Below are 22,875 nucleotides of genomic sequence, written 5' to 3'. Positions count from 1 at the left end.
GGGGAACTAGGATCCTACATGCTGTCTGGCATGGCAGGAAAACAAAACAAAACAAAAACCCATCTGGGCCAGGAATCTCTGACCAGTTCCCAGGCCTCAGAGTCATGATGATACTCAGAAATGGACAGAAACTTAGACTCAGAGACAGAGAAGATGACCTGGTGAACCAAAAGGGCTGGTTTCCCACGGATGCAACTCACAATTCATCCTGTATGTTGTCTGTCAGTTTGAAGAGCTGCTCCTGGCCCTCTGCCTGGCTCTCCGAGTAGCGGGGAAGCAGGCCCTGGGGCCCTGTGCAGCAGCGTGGCTTCCGTACCCTCTGTGCTTGAGTCCTAAGGTGGGAAGGTGGACAGAAAAGCAAAAAGGTTACGTGTTAATGCTAAAATGACTTCCCTTCCTTCCTCGTCTAAGATAAAAATGCCACTTCATACAGGACATGCTCTAAATCTGCTGACCAGCATTAAACCCACATTCAGTATCCCCTGTGAACGCACTTGAAGAAAGTGGTTAAAATCTCCAGTTTTGAATAAGAACTTCACCGTTGCCATTTCCTAGACATGTGATCATGGGCGCGTCAGTTCATTTCTTCAACCCCCAGTTCTAGCTCTCTCTGTAAAACAGGAGGGCAGTACCTACCCTGCAGGATGGCTGCAAGGATCAAACAAAACTATGCCCACCAAGCCTGGGCTGGACAGAATGTGGGCTTTCTGCCAACGGTGACTCTTGCCACTGCTATTATTATTGAACTTCCACTGGGTCACCCTCTATTTTTCTAGGGATCTCTGGAGAGACACCTCTAGACTTGAAAAAGGTCAGGAAGAAGAGTGAGAGGCTTTGGCCATGAGTGAGAACACACCGGGCTCCTCATCTTCCAGGAGGAGCTCAGCTGCCTGGTGTCAGGGGAGGGACACGGGCATCACAGGAGGGAGGAAAGAGGCTCCGTGGACCAGTCCCAGGCCACAGGCTGGGCTCTAACTCACGGTCTTCAGCTGTCGGCTGCCCAGAGGAATCTGCTTTGCTATGGCTTTCAGGGTAGGCTGGTGTTGTCTTTTTCCACAAACCATATACAGGGTAATTGATAAGTACTTTCTGGTGTTTTCCTAGAAACAGGAGTCCATATTTGTCTTGGAAAGGCTGTGCATATTTCAGATGACTGATAAGAGTGTGCCTGGTCTGTCCTCGGCCTTGTACTTGGTGTACTTTTCATTATTTGTTCCTGGATTCCAGTGAAGCAAAACACCCCTCTCTAGACACATTTAAATCAGAGGCCGAGGCTTGCCACTCCTGAATCATGAACTAAAAGAGACTTACTTGCAGGGCCAGGAAAGTGCCTGGTGGGCAAATCCGGGTAAAAAAACAGGGACAAAAACAGAAATCTGCCACAGGCCATGCCATGGGTGAGATGGAAAGATGGGACAACTCAAAGCCCTCCTGGGCCCACGTCAACACTCCGCCTACCAGGCCACATGGTCTCAAGCACCATACCTGGGTAATGCTTGATTTGGGCTTGGAAACCAGAAATCCAGTGATTAATTTCATAAAAAGTTCAGTAAAAAGGATACCCCAAGAATACTACTGCTAATTGTGTTCTCCGAGTGAGACTAAAAAGAAGTTCTGATCATCTGCAACAAGGGAACAGGTAAAAAGAAACAAACCACGCTATTTTATTTACATGATATAGTCACACACTCCTGCTGTGCACAGTCTCAATTCCTTCTTTAAGACAGAGGCACACCGCTGGCTATTTAGATCCCAACAACTGACTGAAGGGGGCTTCCCAGGTGACTCAGCGGTAAAGAATCTGCCTGCCAACGAAGGAGACACAGGAGACGAGGGTTCGATCCCTGGGTCAGGAAGATTCCCTGGAGAAGGAAATGGCAACCCACTCCAGTATTCTTGCCTGGAAAATCCCACAGACAGAGGAGCCTGGCAGGCTGCAGTCCATGGGGTCACAAAGAGTCACACACAAACTGAGTGACTGAGCATGCAACTGACTGAAAATATGGAGGGTGGCAGAGAGGGCTGCCATTAACCCTCAGAGAGAAGTCTGACAACTGTTGTTGTACGGATGCTGGCAAAACACTGCGTGGGAGAGAAACCAGGGGAAGGAGTGAGGAGAGCTTTTCCAGGTAGCTGAGTTCTGTTCTTATCTCTTGGTCCAGTGAAATATCTACCGTCATTTCAAACACTGTCTAGGACAGGCTAAAAACATATCTTTTCCTCAAGTCAGCTTACTATCCTATCACCCCTGAAGCTCTTGGAAGAGGCCTAGGTGCTGTGGCCAAAGCCCAAAGGCCCTCAGGAGGCCTGCCAAGCCTTCTCCTCTACGTCTTTCAATGTAAGGCTGCATCCTGACTCCTCTCCCTACGTCCTCCTGGATCTACTGGGAGGGTTGAAGGCTCAACTTTCACATGTGCCCCAAATCTCTCTTTCTCTATCGCTCTTGTAACTGACAAATGATCTCTGGATTTGGAATGGATTGCACCAATAGTTTTCTAACTTATTCTTTCTGTTTCCACTCCTGTCCTTCTCCTCACAGCAAGTTGTTTCAAAAACAAGTCAGGTTAAGTTGGCCATGAACTCAAAATACATTTGCTTCACATCCCACTTAAATAAAAATATTTGCTTATTGCTTGGCTCTCCACCTGGAATGTAAGCTCCATGAGAGGAGGGATTTTGTTTCATTCCTGGGTTCATCGTAGAGAAGCAGCAGTATTAGCTGAATAGATGAATGAAGGCACTTGGAGGTGGGGGTGGGAAGAGGTATAAAGGCCACTTTGACTACTGAGCTAAAAATGAGAGGTGATATGCAAACTTTGCTGAAGAGATTATAGACCATGAATGCTAAGCTTTGAAAGCCAACAAAATTAAAGCAAAATATGAACCAGCTCAAATCCCAACTTCCTGAGGGAAAGGTCAAGGGTGTATCTGGCTAGTCAACTAGTCAAAACAAAGAAGGTACATGAAGGCAGAGACGTGACAGTAACATCTCTGTTGACACATGTTTTCCTTAGAAGAAACATTCTTTTCATGAGTGCCCAAAGCGGGGGAAAAACATGCTACCAAGGAGGAGAAAACTCAGTGAAGTCCTGCCCTCCTCGGGTGAGATCCGAGAAGCCAGAGCAGGCAAGGAGAGGTGGCCCGTTTCTGGATCTGCGCTCCTGAGAACCACATCCCAAAAATAACGACCACAGAACAGTTGTAAACGTAAGTAAGCGGCCCTCTATTGTCACCAAATAGCTGTCTGGTGCCTACAGATGGTCTTGACTCGGTAGCCTCCCTCCACACCTTCCCCAGAGTTCTGTGATCCAGTCTTCCCTCTACGTCCAGTGCGTTATCTTCTAACTTTCGAACTCTAAACCCACCCAAATGCCAGAGTTGTTCCCTCATGGGTATGCGTTGCCTGTTTGTTAAGTTTTCTTATCTGTCTCCCCAACAGGCTCCAAACTATCTTCCCATTTCCAAGATCCTCACTCCGGGATCAACCAAACACCAAGGGAAGGTTGGAGGGAGTGCTCAGATCCTGCTGCCTGGAGTTGCTTGCTGTGGCATTCAAGGCTCACTGTCCACACAGACATAGGAGGGAGCTCAAATTTGCTGTAAGAGGACACGGAGTCACCCTGTGGTCTCATGAAGGTCCCTTTCAGACGGGGTGATCTAGACATACTCTTAGTAGAAACAGAGATGGATTAAAGGAATTCTTCCCACAGTCCCCTACTTCCTTATCATTGCTGTTAGGCAAGAGAGGATTCCTACTTCTCTGAAACTTAACTAAAGTGTTAACCTCCTGAGGTCCAAGTTGGGAAGCTGGGGAATGGAGGAGTTAAAACCATTTGCATGTGAACAAATTTAGTTACAGACTTCAGCCAACAGAAAGTTTAAAGAGACATTCTTTAGTGCAGGCCCTCGTGTGTTATGGAAACTGCTTTTTTCATATATTGACCATGGCACTAAAAATTCGAGTATAACCCTTTGAGATCAGGATGACTGTACATGGCACAATCCTAAATCTGTTCACTCTGGGATTCACGAATATAGTTCAGTTCAGTTCAGTTGCTCAGTCATGTCTGACTCTTTGCGACTCCATGGACTGCAGCATGCCAGGCTTCCCTGTCCATCAACAACTCCTGGAGCCTGCTCAAACTCATGTCCATCTAGTCAGTGATGCTACCCAACCATCTCATCCTCTGTCATCCCCTTCTCCTCCTGGCTTCAATCTTTCCCACCATCAGGGTCTTTTCAAATGAATCAGTTCTTTGTATTAGGTAGCCAAAGTATTGGAGTTTCAGCTTCAACATCAGTCCTTCCAGTGAATATTCAGGACTGATTTCCTTTAGAATGGACTGGCTTGATCTCCTTGCAGTCCAAGGGACTCTCAAGAGTCTTCTCCAACACCACAGTTCAAAAGCATCAATTCTTCGGCACTCAGCTTCCTTTAGAGTCCAACTCTCACATCCATACATGACTACTGGAAAAACTGTAGCTTTGACTAGATGGACCTTTGTCGGCAAAGTAGTCTCTGCTTTTTAATATGCTGTCTAGGTTGGTCATAGTTTTTCTTCCAAGGAGCAAGCGTTTTTCAATTTCATGGCTGCAGTCACCATCTGCAGTGATTGTGGAGCCCAAGAAAATAAAGTCTCTCAGTTTCCATTGTTTCCCCATTGATTTGCCATGAAGTGATGGGACCAGATGCCATGATCTTTGCTTTTTGAATGTTGAGTTTTAAGCCAACTTTTTCACTTTCCTTTTTCACGTTCATCAAGAGGCTCTTCAGTTCCTCTTCACTTTCTGCCATAAGGGTGCTGTCATCTGCATATCTGGGGTTATTGATATTTCTCCCGTCAATCTTGGATTTCAGCTTGTGCTTCATCCAGCCTGGCATTTCACATGATGCACTCTGCAATATAAGTTAAATAAGCAGGGTGAAAATATACAGCCTTAGACCAATTTGGAACCAGTCCGTTGTTCCATGTCCAGTTCTAACTGTTGCTTCTTGGCCTGCATACAGATCTTAGGAGGAAGGTCAGGTGGTCTGGTATTCCCATCTCTTTCAGAATTTTTCACAGTTGTGATCCACACAAAGGATTTAGCATAGTCAATGAAACAGAAGTGGATGTTTTTCTGGAACTCTCTTGCTTTTCTGATGATCCAACGGATGTTGGCAATTTGATCTCTGGTTCCTCTGACTTTTCTAAATCCAGCTTGAAAGTCTGGAAGTTCAAATACTGTTGAAGCCTAGCTTGGAGAATTTTGAGCATTACTTTGCTAGTGTGTGAGATGAGTGCAACTGTGCTATAGTTTAAACATTCTTTGGCATTGCCTTTTGTTGGGATTGGAGTGAAAATTGACCTTTTCCAGTCCTGTGGCCATTGGTGAGTTTTCCAAATTTGCTGGCATATTGAGTGCAGCACTTTCACAGCATCATCTTTTAGGATATGAAATAGCTCAGCTGGAATTCCATCACCTCCACTAGCTTTGTTCATAGTGATGCTTCCTAAGGCCCACTTGACCTCGCACTCCAGGATTTCTGGCTCTAGGTGAGTGATCATACCATCATGGTTATCTGGGTCATGAAGATCTTTTTTGTATAGTTCTGTGTATTCTTGCTACCTCTTCTTAATATCTTCTGCTTCTATTAGGTCCATACTGTTTCTGTCCTTTATTGTGCCCAACTTTGCATGAAATGTTTCCTTGGTATCTCTAATTTTCTTGAGATCTCCAGTTTTTCCCATTCTATTGTTTCCCTCTATTTCTTTGCATTGATCACTTAGGAAGGCTTTCTTATCTCTCCTTGCTATTCTTTGGAACTCTGCATTCAGATGGATATATATTTCCTTTTCTCCTTTGCCTTTTGCTTCTCTTCTTTTCTCAGCTATTTGTAATGCTTCCTCAGACAATCATTTTGCCTTTTTGCATTTCTTTATCTTGGGGATGGTTTTGATCACTGCCTCCTGTATAATGTCACGAACCTCCGTCCACTGTTCTTCAGTGGTGTTCAAAAAAACCACTGTTAAGTCACTGTTTCTGAGTCACTTGCCTGTATGTTCCCATGAGCTTATTAGCATCTGGAAGGAAAGGACTCCATTCTTTTTGTTTTAAACTGGACTTCTGGACTAGACACATCATTATCCTCAGTTTAGGGCCCACTATCATCACTGGCTTTTTATTTATTTTAAATGACATAATAAACATCTGTGAAACCACTATCCCTTGTGCGAAAACCCCATTGTTTGACCATAACTTGAATCTATCTGTGTGGTCCTCTCCCTCCCCTCCCCGTTCCTCACTCCTTTTCCTCTTCTATCTGAGATAGCCACTACTCTCTATCTTGCACTTACCATTCCTTTACTTTCCTTCTGCACGGAGTCTTATCACATTTCAAAGTATGCTCTGGTATAGTCTTGTTACATTTTCTGGTTTTCATTGTTTGGGGCTTCTGAAAAAGGATCACTACCTTTTTATGTTTGCAGCCTTACTTCCTCCTCCCTCCTTGAAGTCCTATTGTAAAGATTCAGTCATTCTTCTGTGTGCAGCTATAATTCAGTTATTGTACTGGCTTATAACCATTCCGCTGTATGAATACACCATCATTCATCCAGCTTCCTGCTGACGGCACATGGAGTATTTCCAGGTTTCCTACTGCAAACAAAGCTGCTGTGTCCACTCCTATACCTGTCTCCTGGTGAACCTTGACGAGAGTTTCTTTGGGTACATACTTAGGAGCTGTTTGCTAGACCACAGGGCATGAATGTGCAGCTAACAAGATAATTCAAACTGTTTTCTGAGAGGCTGAAGCAATTTACACTCCCACCAGCAATGCACTTCAGAGAGCCTAGTAATCTGTATCCTTTCCAGCACTTGGTACTGTCCAGGATAGCACTATCCAGCACATAGCCACTGGCCACGTGTGGCTACTGACACTTGAAACGTGGCCAGTGTGACTGAGGAACTGAATTTAAATTTTTTCATTTAAATGTACTCAAATTTAAATGGTGTATTAGATAGCACTGGTCTAGCTTCTAACATTTTTTGCTGCTTGAATGGGTTTCAAATAGCATCTTGTCTTCTCATGCCCATCTTCCCCTTTCAACCTACAGCATAAGGGATTCCATTAAGAAAAGAGGCGCAGATGTGGAGGCTGCCCACAGGTGCCAGAGCAGAAAGATCAGCCTTGGGGCTCTCCTGCCCGTCAGGGCTGGGACATCCTCGGACTGTCTTCTGGCTTCCCCGCTCACCATCACCTTCGCTGACAAGACATGGTGCCTCTTGGGCAGGGTCTTGGTACCACCATCCTGGGGTTAACGAGTCATTCAACAAGAGGTGGCACAACTCCACCCGCTCACCTCTCATGAGGGGATGGCGTCTCTCACTGACAAACACTTAACGGAGAAGAAAGCTTGCAGCGCGAGCTGGCTTAGTGCAAAGGCAGCAGCTCTGCCTCCACAAACCTTTGTTTAGCCCAAGGGCCGCGGTGCACTTAATTGCTGCCAGCTGGGGGTCTGTCGGCCATTTTAAGCCCTCGGCTGCTGCGGTTTAGAAATTTCACAGTGTATAGAAAGAAGCAGGCGTTCCAGTCAACCAGTTAATCCAAAATGTCAGCACCAAATGAACTTGGGCTTTGAACTCCATGGAAATGTCAGGGCGCCGGCTGTGCAGCATGGACGACCCTCCCCCCACCCCCCACCCTGGGGGAGAAGGGGCTGCTGATACAGTGGCTGATACACTGCAGATACCCACCTAGCGGGGGAGATCAATGCAGAGCGGCTCTGCATCTGGCCACTGCTCTCTGACGTTCACTGGAGCCAAAGCCAAAGATCAGAGTAATGAAAACAATCCCTGTCATTTTCTTGAAGCAGCAGTAAATCCAAACAAGGTGACACGGGGCGATCTAACCAATTCCATCTACTAGGTTGATCCTGCCTTTCAGCCAGAGGGTCAACGGTTGGCCAGCTATTATTTGTTCTTCGCTTCTATGATGAGTAACCATGTCATAGTTCTATTAGTTGAAGACAGATGTTGTACACACATACACACACCCCTGTACAGCTTGAGTTAAGATATTAGTTGGCTGAAGAATCTGTCATGGCCCACGTCTATCAACCAAGTGAACTTCAAAAAACAATCAGTAAATGAGGAGAAAGTGTGTGTGTGTCAAACATGTGACTTCCTAGCCTAAGAGAATGTTTAGTCAACTGATGACTGCCATCTTCCTTAGGGACTCTGAATAGACCTCAGCAAGATGATGGATTGTGCTTGCATTTACTTTATGTGTGTGTCTGAAACTTTTGTTGTAATTAAATATTTTACCTGTATATACTTGTGCTAGACTGAGCACAATTAGGCTGAGAAGAGATGGTCAACCCAGACTCTCTCTTTAAATACTAGCTGTTAATGAATGACAGGGCTTCCCTGGTGGCTCAGATGGTAAAGAATCTGCCTGCAATGCAGGAGACCTGGGTTCAATCCTTGAGTCAGGAAGATCCCCTGAAGGGAATGGCTACCCACTCCAGTATTTGGCATCTGGTCCCATCACTTCATGGCAAATAGATGGGGAAAAAGTGGAAGCAGTGAAAGATTTTATTTTCTTGGGCTCCAAAATCACTGTGGACGGTGAGTGCTGCCACAAAATAAAAAGACTCCTGCATCTTGGAAGAAAAGCTATGACAAACCTAGATAGTGATTTGAAAAGCAGAGACATCACTCTGTCAACAAAGGTTCGTGCAGTCAAAGCTATGGTTTTTCCAATAGTCACACATGGATGAGAGAGTTGGACCATAAAAAAAGACTCAGTGCCAATGAACTGATGCTTTGAATTGTGGTGCTGAAGAAGACTCTTGAGAGTCCCTTGGACAGCAAGAAGATCAAAGCTGTCAGTCCTAAAGGAAATCAACCCTAAATATTCATTGGAAGGACTGATTCTGAAGCTCTAATACTTTGCCCATCTGATGCAAAGAATGGACTCATTGGAAGGACCCTGATGAGGGAAAAGATTGAGGGCAAGAGGAGAAGGGGGTGGCAGAGGATGAGATGGTTAGACAGCATTGCTGACTCAATGGACATGAGTTTGAACAAACTCTGGGAGATAGTGAAGGACAGGTAAGCATGGCGTGCTACAGTTCATGGGGTTGCAAAGAGTTGGACATGACTCAGCGACTGAACAACAAATGAATGACAGCTACAAAGTACTAGAATTCTTGACTGAATGGGTTAAACATCTATCAGTTCTCTAAAAGGAATTCAACAGTCTGTGTCAACAGTATTCTCCACACTGGAGTGTGTGAATTGATCAAAACTTCCTCTGATATCCACTGCAGCACAGTGTATAGACGATCACCAAGCCTGCCACGCCAAGGGTGACATCTGATCTCTGACCTGTAGCCTTCTTCTCATGACTATATCCACTTCCAAAGACTAAGTGGAAAAGGACTTCTCCACTAACTCATTTTACTCCCTTCAGTGCAAACTGTAATCAAAGAAGACTCTACTATAGGATGGAGACCTCTGAAGTTTGGCTGGTTTACAGGAGAAACTCCTCCCCATAGTTGCATGACAGACAGAATTCCACTTTCTAGAATGTACTCAGAGATAGTATTCCACCCTTAAGTTTAATGATAACCACTGGGCTCTGGCTGTGTTAAACCTTGAACCGAGGAAATTATACCAAATACCCAATGACAGTTTGGATTTTGAACACATTAAAAAACAACAACAAACAAACAAACAACAGTTGGGCAGAAAGAAACCCTCTTGTCAGTAGAGGTTGATTCCTAAATGAAATTACTAACTGAGAAGCCAAACTGAGAGCCTTGAGAATGACTTGTACCTGCCTCTGCCCCTCACCATCATCCCATTTAATGAACTTTTCCTGAGCGTAGGCCGTGCTGGGCCTTTAGGAAGACAGAGATGAATAGAGTTCCCAGGGGTCTTCCTGGAGTCTAATGGAAGAGAAACAGAAACAAGCAATTATAATGCGGCCGGGGAGTCTGAGGACAGGCAGAGTGTAACATGGCAGCAGGGTTCAAGTCCCAGTTTCAGCGTTTACAGACTGTGTGACCTACTGCAGGCTGTGTAACCTCTTGGAGCTTTGGATTCCTCATCTGTAAAATCGGATACTGATGGGGCTGTTGTGAGGAATGTCAATCAATATGAGTCCAGTGCTCATAACAAAGCCTGGTGCAGAATAAGCGCTCAGTAAAATGCTACTGATGATGATGATGATGGAGTATCTGCAGGGGGGGCCATGCGTGCACGAGAGGGGCCCTAACTCAGCTTAGCCTCAGTGGATGAAACCAAGATGGGCCAGGACCCAACATCCAGTCTTTCTCTCTTAGTTTTCTTATTGGGGAAACTGATTCAAATGGAAATATTCCCCTTTCCCTCTTGCTTTCTTGTCAACATTCTACTTACCTCTCCCTAGAGTTCTGAAGTCATGTGTGTAGCAACATATAAAATTCCATATTGTATTGTTATAACCAAAAATGTGGGAAAGACGCTGATTCATGGAATCGTTAGAAATTACATGACCATAGCTGTTAAGTTTTTGTGACTTGACATCCTGCAGTGGGGACGTTTCCTGGGCTGGGCTTCCTCCCATTGTGGGATTCACACCTGACTTGTTTATAGGGGTCAAGGCTTCCTATAACCTAACATATGTTTGGGGGACTCCATGACACTGCAACTGTGACAGCTGGTAGGACTAATGCCAACAGAGATGCCGGCTGGGATTTAAACTCTAAGAATGAGACTAATTCAGAGCTTTTATTCCTAGTCCACTAGCTACCTGTTCATGAAGCTGGGGGGAGGAGTAAGGCAAACTCGACTTACAAAGAATTTCAATCAAGTGGACAATATGATACTGAGATTACAGCCTGATAGCCTTGGATTTTCTGAAATGACTTAACTTTTGCATGCATTCTGGGGTTGATTTTCAAAAAGTAGTTAACAACTTACAAAGTGGTTTGCAACTTTCAGCATCCTCACTACAAAAACAAGGTGTTTATAAACACAATCTTCATTTATGGTTAAGCACAGCATTCTGATTCAGTGAAAGGCTTACAGGAATCTCTCAAACTATGGTCAGTTTCACTACTAACCTATCACCTCTAAGGCCAATCCCAAGGTGCTTCACATGGGCCTAAAATACACTTCCTGGTAAACTTATTTTGTAGCTATTAAGTACAAATGCTAACGATAAGAAGTTGATTAAACAAACCATATTACTTTCAGATTGATTTCTAGCAAATAATTACATAATTACTTTCTTTTAATCTTTACATGACCAACCTTCTCCCAAAAGCTGGATCCCTTTTAAGAGAGGGATGAAATTTAGGAGCATGGTGGTGCAGGGAAGAACACAAAGCTTTGGAAAAAGACAAACAGACCTGAATCCCTATCCAGTCACTTATTAGCCGGGTGATCCTGAAGAAGTTACCAGATTGATCTCAGCCCTGGTTTCCTTGTCAGTAAATGGGAATATAATACTTACTTGGTTACGACTGTTGAGCTAATATATGAAAAGTGTACAGCACACTGTCTGGTACATAGTTATTGTTGTTCAGTTGCTAAGTCATGTCTGACTTTTTTGCAACCCATGAACTGCAGCCCACCAGGCTCCTTTGGCCATGAGATTTCCCAGGCAAGAAAACTAGAGTGGGTTGCCATTTCCTTCTCCAGGGGATCTGCCTGACCCAGGAATCAAACCCACATCTCCTGCATTGGCAGGTAGATTCTCTACCACTGAGCCACCAGAGAAGAGCCTGGCACATAGTAGGTACTCACCAAAGTTGTCTGTCTCCCATTCCCTTATTAGGAATTACTGGGTAATTACTGGTCATAGCAAACACCCTCTTCCAACAACACAAGAGAAGACTCTATACATGGACATCACCAGATGGTCAAAACCGAAATCAGATTATTTTCTTTGCAGCCAAAGATGAAGAAGTGCTATACAGTCAGCAAAAACAAGATGGGAAGCTGACTGTGGCTCAGATCATGAACTCCTTACTGCCAAATTCAGACTTAAATTGAAGAAAGTAGGAAAAATCACCAGACCATTCAGATATGACCTAAATCAAATCCCTTATGACTATACAGTGGAAGTGGGAAATAGATTCAAAGGATTAGATCTGATAGACAGAGTGCCTGAAGAACTATGGATGGAGGTTCGTGACACTGTACAGGAGGAGGTGATCAAGACCATCACCAAGAAACAGAAATGCAAAAAGGCAAAATAGTTGTCTGAGGAGGCCCTACAAATAGCTGAGAAAAGAAGAGAGGCGAAAGGCAAAGGAGAAAAGGAAAGATACATCCGTTTGAATACAGAGTTCCAAAGAATAGCAAGGAGAGATAAGAAAGCCTTCCTAAATGATCAATGCAAAGAAATAGAGGAAAACAATAGAATGGGAAAGACTAGAGATCTCTTCAAGAAAATTAGAGATACCAAGGGAACATTTCATGCAAAGATGGGCACAAAAGGACAGAAATGGTATGGACCTAACAGAAGCAGAAGATATTAAGATGAGGTGGCAAGAATACATGGAAGAACTATACAAAAAAGATCTTCATGGCCCAGATAACCACAATGGTGTGATCACTCACTTAGAGCCAGACATCCTGGAATGTGAAGTGAAGTGGGCCTTAGGAAGCATCACTATGAACAAAGCTAGTGGAGGTGATGGAATTCTAGTTGAGCTATTTCAAATCCTAAAAGATGATGCTGCAAAAGTGCTGCATTCAATATGCCAGCAAATTTGGAAAACTCAACAATGGCCACAGGACTGGAAAAGGTCAATTTTCATTCCAATCCCAAAGAAAGGCAATGCCAAAGAATGTCCAAACTATGGCACAATTGCACTCATCTCACACACTAGCAAAGTAATGCTCAAAATTCTCCAAGCCAGGCTTCAACAGTACATGATCCATGAACTTCCAGACTTTCAAGCTGGATTTAGAAAAGTCAGAGGAACCAGAGATCAAATTGCCAACATCCGCTGGGTCATCGAAAAAGCAAGAGAGTTCCAGAAAAATATCTACTTCTGCTTTATTGACTATGCCAAAGTCTTGACTGTATGGATCACAACAAACTGTGGAAAATTCTTCAAGAGATGGGAATACCAGACCACCTGACCTGCCTCATGAGAAATCTGTATGCAGGTCAAGAAGCAACAATTAGAACTGGACATGGAACAACACACTGGTTCCAAATCGGGAAAGGAGTACGTGTTTTTTCACCCTGCTTATTTAATTTATATGCAGAGTACATCATGTGAAATGCTGGGCTGATGAAGCACAAGCTGAAATTAAGACTGATGGGAGAAATATCAATAACCTCAGATATGCAGATGACACCACCCTTATGGCAGAAAGTGAAGAACTAAAGAGTCTCTTGATGAAAGTGAAAGAGGAGAGGGAAAAAGTTGGCTTAAAACTCAACATTCAGAAAACTAAGATCAAGGCATCTGGTCCCATCACTTCATGACAAATGAAAAAACAATGGAAACAGTGACAGACTTTATTTTTGGGGGGCTCCAAAATCACTGTAGATGGTGATTGCAGCCATGAAATTAAAAAGATGCTTGCTCCTTGGAAGAAAAGCCATGATCAACTTAGACAGCATATTAAAAAGCAAAGACATTACTTTGCAAACAAAGGTCTGTCTAGTGAAAACTAGTTTTTCCAGTAGTCATGTATGGATGTGAAAGTTGGATCATAAAGAAGGCTGAGTGCCGAAGAATTGATGCTTTTGAACTGTGGTGTTGAAGAAGACTCTTGAGAGTCCCTTGGACTGCAAGGAGATCCACCCAGTCCATCCTAAAGGAAATCAGTTCTGAATATTCATTGGAAGGACTGATGCGGAAGCTGAAACTCCAATACTTTGGCCACCTGATGCAAAGAACTGACTCACTAGAAGAGATCCTGATGGTGGGAAAGATTGAAGGCAGGAGGAGAAGGGGACGACAGAGGATGAGATGGTTGGATGGCATCACTGACTCGATGAACATGAGTTTGAGTAAGCTCTGGGAGTTGGTGATGGGCAGGGAGGCCTGGTGACTCCCATGGAGTCGCAAAGAGTCGGACACGAGTGAGCGACTGAACTGAAGTCAATTTGAAATATCAAAACACATCATTTTTAAAACTCAGATTTGAAATTTTAGCTTGACAGCACACTATGGAAAACATGGCTTACTGAATAAGCAAGAATGATTCATAAGGGGAACAGCAAATGTTTGGATGCGTACATGTTTTCCACAGGAACTAGCACTTAAGTGTTTACTCACCTGACTTACTCCATCTGCACCTTATTTGTTTAAAGAACTTTTTAAAAGCAGCTAGAGCTAATCAATCTAGCAGCTCAGTAAATTATACCAAATGTCAAATTCTTAGAATTGGAAGGAATAGAGTTTTAGAATATTGCCATTAATAAAAGTCATCATAACTGACGTTTTCAGAAATAGAACACTTTATCTAAATGAAGTCTGTAAGACTGCCTGAATGCATCCAACCCCTGAAAAGTGAATGGGTGTGTCTGAAGAGGGTGGTGATGGGGTCTGTGTCCTTAGCCTCCACTCCCACCCCTAGCCCCAGGCCTCCACACTCTTATTGCGTGAAGGGCCTCCCTCTCCTGTGATCAAAACCAAGCAGGTCTGGGTGCTGCAGCCTCTGAGGACCTGCTTTGTGACTTGTTTGCTTATTTATTTATTTGGCTGCATTGGGTCTTAGTTGTGGCACATGGGGTCTTCACTGAGTCATCAGGACCTTTTGTTGAGATGCAAGGACTCTCTAGCTGTGACATGGAGACTCAGAAGTTGCAGTGCACGGGCTTAGTTGCTCTGCAACATGTGGGATCTTAGTTCCCCGACCAGGGCATCAACCCTGCATCCCCTGCACTGCCGGGTGGATTCTTAACCACTGGGCCACCAAGGAAGTCCCTGATTTGTTTGCTTTCAAACTGTTTATTCAGACTGGAAGTTTCATACAATCTTTTACGACTGAACAGAGAGTAATGGTCAAGGTGAAGTAGAAAAGGAGAAAGAGGGACCAGGAGAAAATGCTTCAAAAAGGATGAGGACACTGAAGACCAGCAACTCATGAGAAAGAAAGTTTATGTACCGTTGCCTCACTCACAGGAATAAACAGGGTGTGTTTCAGGCCCTGAGGTTAGACTTGAGACCCTGAAAGGGTCACGGAGCCAGCCACCACATACCCTCTTCTCCAGGCACCAACCTTTCTGGGGAGGAGCCTCCTGCTCGAAACAAGTCATGGTCTGGAGAGTGTGGAGAGAGCCGAATGGAAGCCCGGTGTGACCAGAGCTTTCTGTCTCTCCCACAAGTCGTACCCCAGCCCCTTCTCTGTACCCCAGCTCAACACACACACAGAGGCTAAATGGCTAGACTGAAGGCCATGAGCCCATGCGGGAGCAGGGGAGCCAGAGCTGCCGCTTCTGAAGGGGGCTGGGAGGCTGAGAAGGGGTTGCCCATTGGGGGACTCCTCTCTGCCCAGCCAGAGGAAGGGCTGGGAGTTGGTAACAACCCAGGAACTCCTGGGGCACAGGAATGTTGATCATCTCCCCGTGGACGGACACTAGAAAGTTACTGACCAGGGTCATGTTCTCCCAGGGTGGGGGGAAGTGACAACTGGACAGCTGCCTGGTGGTACTGGGGGGCCAGGCACCATCTGTACTTTTAAGGAAAAGAGCAGTGGGGCCTGGAACTCTGGAAATGGGCCAGGGGCCTGGCTGCCTACAGATGGTCCAGTCCGGGGTTGACACTCAGCGCTGAAGCAGCTCAGAACCTTCCGACCAAGGCGATCAACTCTGTGCACCAGCTCAAATTCCATGGAGATCTTCTCCAAAGCAGTTTTTACTGTGTGGCTTTCATTATTTCAGTCCCAAGTCTTAGGTTCTGTTGACCTAGAAACATATCACCTACTCTTTCTCATCTTCTGACCAGTGGGTGTTTTTTTATGGTTTGTCTTCAAATTTAACCTGGGCTTTCTCAGAAGTCAAGGCTACCTCTCGGAGAACCTACCCTCTGCAAACAAGAGACAGTACCTTCCTTTTCAACTTGGGTGGAACTGGCTCTGGCCTAGGGTTCCAATGTCCTCAAGACACTCATGGATTTTTCAGGCTGAGGAAGACACTGCTCTTTGTTCTGGCTCTTGCCACAACACCCGAGTATAAAGCCAGAGCAGGAATGAGGCAAGGAGAACATCTATGTGTCCAAATGAGGATTAGGTCCCAAGGTGTCCTTTCTGTCTGGACAGGAAGGAAACAGAACCCAAGCTGGCAGCGAAGTGATAGCCTTCGGTGCCCTCAATAAGAGGTATGTTTCTGCCTGTTCCCATGACGTTCAACCTGGTGACAAAAGATTCTTCTTTACTTGGTGATAAGAAGGTCAAGCTGCCTTATAATTAAGTGCCGCCGGTGTGAACATGAATGGGACGGATTGCCACAGTCCATCAACCCTTGGCAAACTGGTTTGTTTGGTCTGGACAGCAAACAACATTCCACACTACTGGATTTTCTTTTTTTTTTCTCCCAGATCCCCTGCGGCCCCATCAACCTCCTCCCCCCCCCACCGTTTTTAAAAATTACAATCTGTTCTGCTGTCTCAAGTTACATTCTGTAAATAATAAGCAACACTGATGAAATGCAAAAAGCTGAAAATTTGTAAAGCAGAAAGATCTGCAGCCTGTTTCACATCTGTGTCACATTAAACACGCACTCAACAGATCTGCTGATTCCTGTCTAATCAGCACACGAGGCCGACGTGGGCCAGGAGGGCCTTCATGCCACAGGCCACAGTGGGGCCGAGGGCCACTGGGGGCAGGTGAGGAGGGGCCGAGCCCACGGTGCAGACGACACTTGGCCGCTAGCCTGCTCCGGTCTGGGTCCATGTGTGGCGCAGACTGGCGGGTCACAGCTGCAGTGAGGTCATAGGAGAACCACCACTCAGAACCCCTCCTTGCCAGTCATCCGTCGGTGCTGGTGAAGCCGGGTGCATGGCGGTTAAACGAAATAACATGTTTCAATGATAAAATGTCTCATTTGAAGGAGCTGGCTCCCTATACATTAAGATGACTACAAAATAAAAATAGAACAGAAGGAAACCAATTAAAGCCCATTTGGGAAAATGCTTAGAGGCTACTAGAGATGTTAGTTGTTCTGCCAGGCAAAATCTGATCCTGTCTTTACCTCTTCCAAGCATTTTACACACATGCACGCATATGTACACACGCACATCTGTAGGATGTGTGCAGCCACTCATGCTACCACTAAGAAAACTGGCAGAGCATAAGAAGAAACTGGCACGTTTTAAACTTGCGGCATCGTGTGAGTCCCCAGATGATTGCAAGGCTCTGTGTTGGGGGGAAAAAACCACATTCAGACTCAACATGGGGTCTTAAAGCAGAGGAGCACATGAACCTCTAAGGATACTCTTTGGAAAAACAGCGAATTGCCACCTCCACCTGCTCTCTTACATCTGCACTTGCCCTTCAAACTTAGGTGAGAAGACACTAAGACCAACAGTGCTGGACCCCCAGGGTCCACAGTTTGTCTCAATGGCTGCATTTATTTAGTGTTGACTCTAAGCTTCACAAGATTCTTCTAAGGATGTGTTTTATTAGCAGTCCATTTCACAGAGGAGGAAACCATGCCTGAGAGAGATTATGAAGTTTGTCCAAGGCCATTCAGCTGGTAAGTGGCAAAATCCAACTTGACCTTGGGTCTTTATGTTAGTCTCAGACACGGTAAACTTCTTATCAGCATGACTGTTGGTGAAAATCTCTTTAATACATACTCTGAGTTCATCACTGTGTTAAGCAATCTGAAAATCCTGGAGGGACACCAAAGAAGGCAATAACATGATCTCAAGAAGCTTACAGTCCAGTTGGGAAGGTGTTTGTACCTAGACCACGTTATCAGTGATGGGAGAGCTAAGGAGGCCTGGCTCTACGCACTACAGAGGACATGGCCCCTGTATTCAAGTAGGGCCCTGACCGAAGGCAGAGCAAGGTTTTTATTAACACAGCAATGTATAGCATCAGTACTAACCTGCCAAGTTTTATAGTAGGAACTGGTGGTAAACCAATACTAAGAAGAAAGGGGAAATAAATAAGACAAAAGTCAGTCAGCAGACCACCCCACGTACAATCTAAAAACATCTGATTGAAGCCTCATTCTTTTTTTAATTGGAGTATAACTAATGTGTTAAGTTTCTGCTGTACATCAACGTGAATCAGCTATAAGAATACATGTATCTCTTCCCTCTTGATTCTCCCTCCCACCTCCCCCCAATCCCACCTCTCTAGGTTATCACGGAGCACTGAGCTGAGTTCCCTGCCCTATATAGTAGCTTGGCTGAAGCCTCGTTCTTAATGGGAAAGCAATGGACTGAAGAACAGTAAGCAGTGTCAGTTCTTTATAGTCATGATGCACACTTTAACTTCATTAATGGAATTTGCCAAGTGACTAATCTAAATTTTATTAATATTTAGAAGAAAGATATACACCAATGTGAATGATAAACTGGTAAAATGACAACTACTGGAAGGGTAGGATCAAGACAGGATAAAAATAAACAAAAACAAACACATTCAAAAGGAAGAGAAATTCTGACCTCAGGGGTTTAAAAAGAACTGGGGTGAAAATATGCAAGTATAATTCACAAAGGAAGAACTCTAAGTGGCAAAATGAAATATGAAAAGATGATGTAATACCCTAGTGATGGAAGAAATACAAGTAGTATCACTGAAAACATTCCCTCTCAGATCAGCAGAGACTCAAACAGTAACAGTGCCTTGCTTGTAGTACAGCATCTACATTATAAACTTCTCAACAGAATTCTGAATGAATAAATGAATGAACAGCCAAAGCTTGTGGAGGGTCAGAGAAGGGTCTTCTCAAGCACATGGGGTGGGAATACAGGTGTTTCAGTTCCCTAGAAGGCAATCTGGTAATGCATTTCAAAGGGGAAAATGCATTTACCCTTAATCCAGCAATTCTATTTTTAGAAATTTACCCTAAAGAGAGAATTATACAAATGTGAAAAGATACATGTAAAAGATGCTTATAATGGCAAAAAAATTAGAAACATACATCAAGAAAGGACTAGCTGAATACTGGGTTGGCTAAAGTTTGTTTGGGTTTTTCCATAACATCTGATCAGAAAAATATGAATGAATTTTTTGACCAATCCAATATATTGGAGTATATGTGCAATTTAGTATTATGAAAATGTTAAAAATGACTTACTAATATTACCTAATGTTAAAAACAATTCACTTACTAGGCCATCGATAGTTGTGCCTCTATGATTCATCTAATGTCACATATACATATGTATTTGTATGTGAGTGTGTGCACATATACATACATACATACTAAGGTATCTGGTCAGGGTTACACTATGAGCCTTTTGGTGATTATTAACAGCCAAGTAGGACTGAGTTATTTTACGTTTCTTTTTAAAAACAGAAATAATAGTACCTATTCTCATTGGCTTGCTATAAGAATCACAGATTGTGAATTATCTTGGAAGTGTTCATACACTATGAGGGCTCATATACTGTTTGGATATGAGAACAGCTCAGGTTTGTACATATCTTTAAACTCACAAGACAGAACTACTTTTTAAAAATATGATTTAGGGAGCAGTCAGGCACAAACACCAAAACGTCTAAAGTACACCCAAGAAGCAAAGCATGAGTACCAACTGCAATGATCACATATTGAAGATAAGCATGGGTTGGGTACAGGCTAGTTAAGGAGTGAGATTGGCCTGTCTTCGTCTGGAATGGCTTTTTTCTGCATGAAGTTTTCTCCAGAGGAAAGGCCATGAACTGGCCATTACTATCACTTCTCCCTGGACTGGGAGGCCTGGCCCTGAGCTACAATGGATGGTGGTAGGGCCGTGGATGTTGCTTTGTTGACCCGAGGGTCCTCTGCAGGGGGCTTCCTTTCTAGCACATTTCACTCATTTTTCCAGCACTGTCTTGCTTTCTGAACCTGAGCAGCAGAAGAGAGGTCACCTCTTGCTTGTGGTAAATGGCTAGCTCGGAGTAAGGAGGTGGGGCGAAGAGGGGGTGGGCATGGGTTAGGCGGGACCAAAACAGACCCAGGTGCTCAAAGCACTTACCCTAAAGAGCTCCAGAAGGCAGGACACCAGTTGCAAAGCAGGCACTCCAAGAATGGGTAAAAGCAAAAGCACTCTGCCCCCACAGCTTGCCCCAAACCTTCTTCCTGCTAACCCGGGGAGAGAGAACATCTGGACCTAGTTGTGAGGCTCTCCAGCTGCAGAGCCACTAGAGTGAAGTTCGTGTTTCACTGGAAATTGCATTTCAGGGGCTTACAGGCTGTCCTTTCTGATTCTCATCAGAGTGAAGTACAACCTAGAAGACAAGCTGGTTCAGAGACCAAATCAGCTTTCCTTTGAAATGCTCTCCTCTCCTCTCCCGATTCCCCCTTTGAAAACAGACTTAACGGTCCCAGTGCTGAGAAATCAAAAATATGAAAGAAAGAAAAGGGCATGGGGTCATCTCAGGTGTGTTTCTGCGCCTTCATAAAACTCAGACCCATGCCCTGGGTCACAGCTGCACCGCACCTTCAGAGCATTTGCTCTCCGAGGAAACAAGAGCCAATGAGGCTGAGTTCATGTGAGTCACTGGCGTGGGGCTTTCCTCTATCGGAGTGGAAAAAATGTGAATTGAAAATGTACTAGAACTTGCTGAGAGCCAAGGAGGCAGAGGGAAAAGATGCTAGAGCCTTTCAGACAGAGCAGGTAGTAGAACAAACAGCCTTCCAACCCCAGTCTGGGGCTAGCCACTGCTTATGCTCCATCATGGGCATTTGTAGTTGGCCTCTTTGGGCTTTGGGACACAAGCCTGCCAGCAGCCCCAACCAGTCAGCAGTGGGCGCTGGCCCGCCTGCCTGGGCCTCGCTGGGCCTCTGAGAGGAGCAGGTGCATCAGGGGGCTTGTCCAGAGAAGCAGAGGCTACAGCACTGCTTTCTGCCACGCTAACACAAAAACACAACCCCTCCTCTAGCCGCTCCTGTCCACCGAGGGACTTTCTCCCTGTGGACCTGGGGGCAGAGGCAGTTAGGGCAGGCATGTGGCTTTCCAAAGAACAAGTTCCTTGGGGTGGAGAGAAGCCGGTAGGCCTGGGACACCCCTAATGCTGCCAAAGGACGGTGAGTCGCACATAAGCCAAGAGGTGACTCTGGAGTCGCTGCTCTGCGCTGCTTCCCTTTCGAAGGATCGCTCGGATGCAAGCTGCTCAGACCAGGCTTCCTTCTGCATGCTACATAAAGCACTGGAATTTTCTAGTGCTCTCTGTCTTAAGATCTCTGCAGATAAGAATCTCTATAAATTTCACTTCGTGGATCATCTGGCCACCTCATGGCATCTTTAATCACTGTTAAACGGAACAAAATAATTCAAAAGAGCAGAATTTCTTCCTACAATTGAACCACTCTATACCCCCGAGGATTTCTCTCTTCATATCCCCAAAGAACAGCCACAGCATAGCTCCTGGATGCCACAACAGCTCAAGTACATGACAAAGAGAACCCCCAAACATGTGCCCATTAAAAGACATCCAGCCGAGTACCAAGGTCTGCTAAACCTTGGGTTTAGCAATCATTTCACAGAATCCAAACCATGGAGAGAGCTCCATCCAGGGACTACCAGAACCTGTTTCTAGGCTTTTAAAGCACCCTGACTAGAGAAGCCTAACTAGATAGGATGGCTATCTGGCCATCTCAGGGGTGGCCAGCCCCGTAGCCTCCTCTACTTCTAGAAACCTTTTCTCAGAACCCTAAACACCAAAATAAACAGGCGTTACCCTTGGCCACTAAAAGATGGTCACAGCACTCTGTGCACATACTTAGATGTTCTCATCTCCTTCCATGGCCTCCTGTAGTGTGTCCCGGTCGAGAGTTCCCAGGCCACCAGCTGGTGAAGATGGCGTTGGCTGGATGGCAGAGCAAAGACAAGTTGGAACTCGCACGTGTGAGTGCTATGTTATGAAAGTAGAGAATTCTGAACTTGGAAGGATACAGTGATTCATCACTAGGGGAGGGCCTGAGATGCAGAAGAGAGGACCAAGGGCAGCACAGCTCCTGGACACAACACTTGGCTGCTCAGTTCTCCAAGCAGGCTGTCTGCCACCTCTGGGTTAAGCTGGTAGGGGTGAGAGACTGGGACCAGCACACTTCAGGCGGTGAGATCCAGGGTGAAGAGTGTGTGTGTAGCATATTCAGTGGCTCAGTCGAGTCCAACTCTGAGACCCCATGGACTGCAGCCCATCAGGCTCCTCTGTCCATGGAATTATCCTGGCAAGAATACTGTTGCCTTTTCCTTCTCCAGTGGATCTTCCTGACCCAGGGATTGAACCAGCATCTCCTGAGGCTCCTGCACTGGCAGACAGATTATCACTGCACCACTTGGGTAGCCCAGGGAAGTCTAGGGTAAAGAACACCTCTTTAATAACTACAATAGTGTCTTTCCCCAGATATTCTGGGTCATAGGCAGTATCCAATTCCTATCCTCCACATTTAGGAGTCAAAAGGAAGTGGATCTGAGACCTGGTAAGAGGACTCAGGTTTAAATCATGGGGCTTTTTGATGGGAGAGACCAAGAAATGATCCAGAAATAGCACAGAAGTTAGAAATGTGTGCTCTGCGTTCAGACTTTCAAAGTCTAGTTCCCCTTCTCATTACCTCTGAAATCTTAAACAAGTTGTGTAAATGCTCTGTGCCTCAACTTCATTGTGCTGTTTTTGTTGTTTAGTCATCCAGTCGTGTCCAACTCTTTGCGACCCTGTGCGCTGTAGCCCACCAGGCTCCTCTGTCCATGGGATTTCCCAGGCAAAAATCCT

General features: G+C 45.0%; 1 protein-coding gene across 6 annotated transcripts in view; it reads right to left on the bottom strand.

Moving 5' to 3' along the window:
- VPS13D (vacuolar protein sorting 13 homolog D) overlaps nucleotides 1–22,875 on the bottom strand; it is a 267,732-nt gene that overhangs the window by 15,125 nt on the left and 229,732 nt on the right. For all 6 annotated transcript variants that reach the window (XM_043485295.1, XM_043485297.1, XM_043485298.1 and 3 more), the window contains one exon: nucleotides 201–332. In XM_043485295.1, the coding sequence (XP_043341230.1) occupies nucleotides 201–332 (132 nt within the window). The remainder of the gene's footprint in view (nucleotides 1–200; nucleotides 333–22,875) is intronic.

The sequence above is a fragment of the Cervus canadensis genome, chromosome 13 (genome assembly GCF_019320065.1).
Source record: "Cervus canadensis isolate Bull #8, Minnesota chromosome 13, ASM1932006v1, whole genome shotgun sequence".
NCBI classification, from domain to species: domain Eukaryota; kingdom Metazoa; phylum Chordata; class Mammalia; order Artiodactyla; family Cervidae; genus Cervus; species Cervus canadensis.
This window is presented reverse-complemented; position numbering and strand designations above follow the sequence as displayed.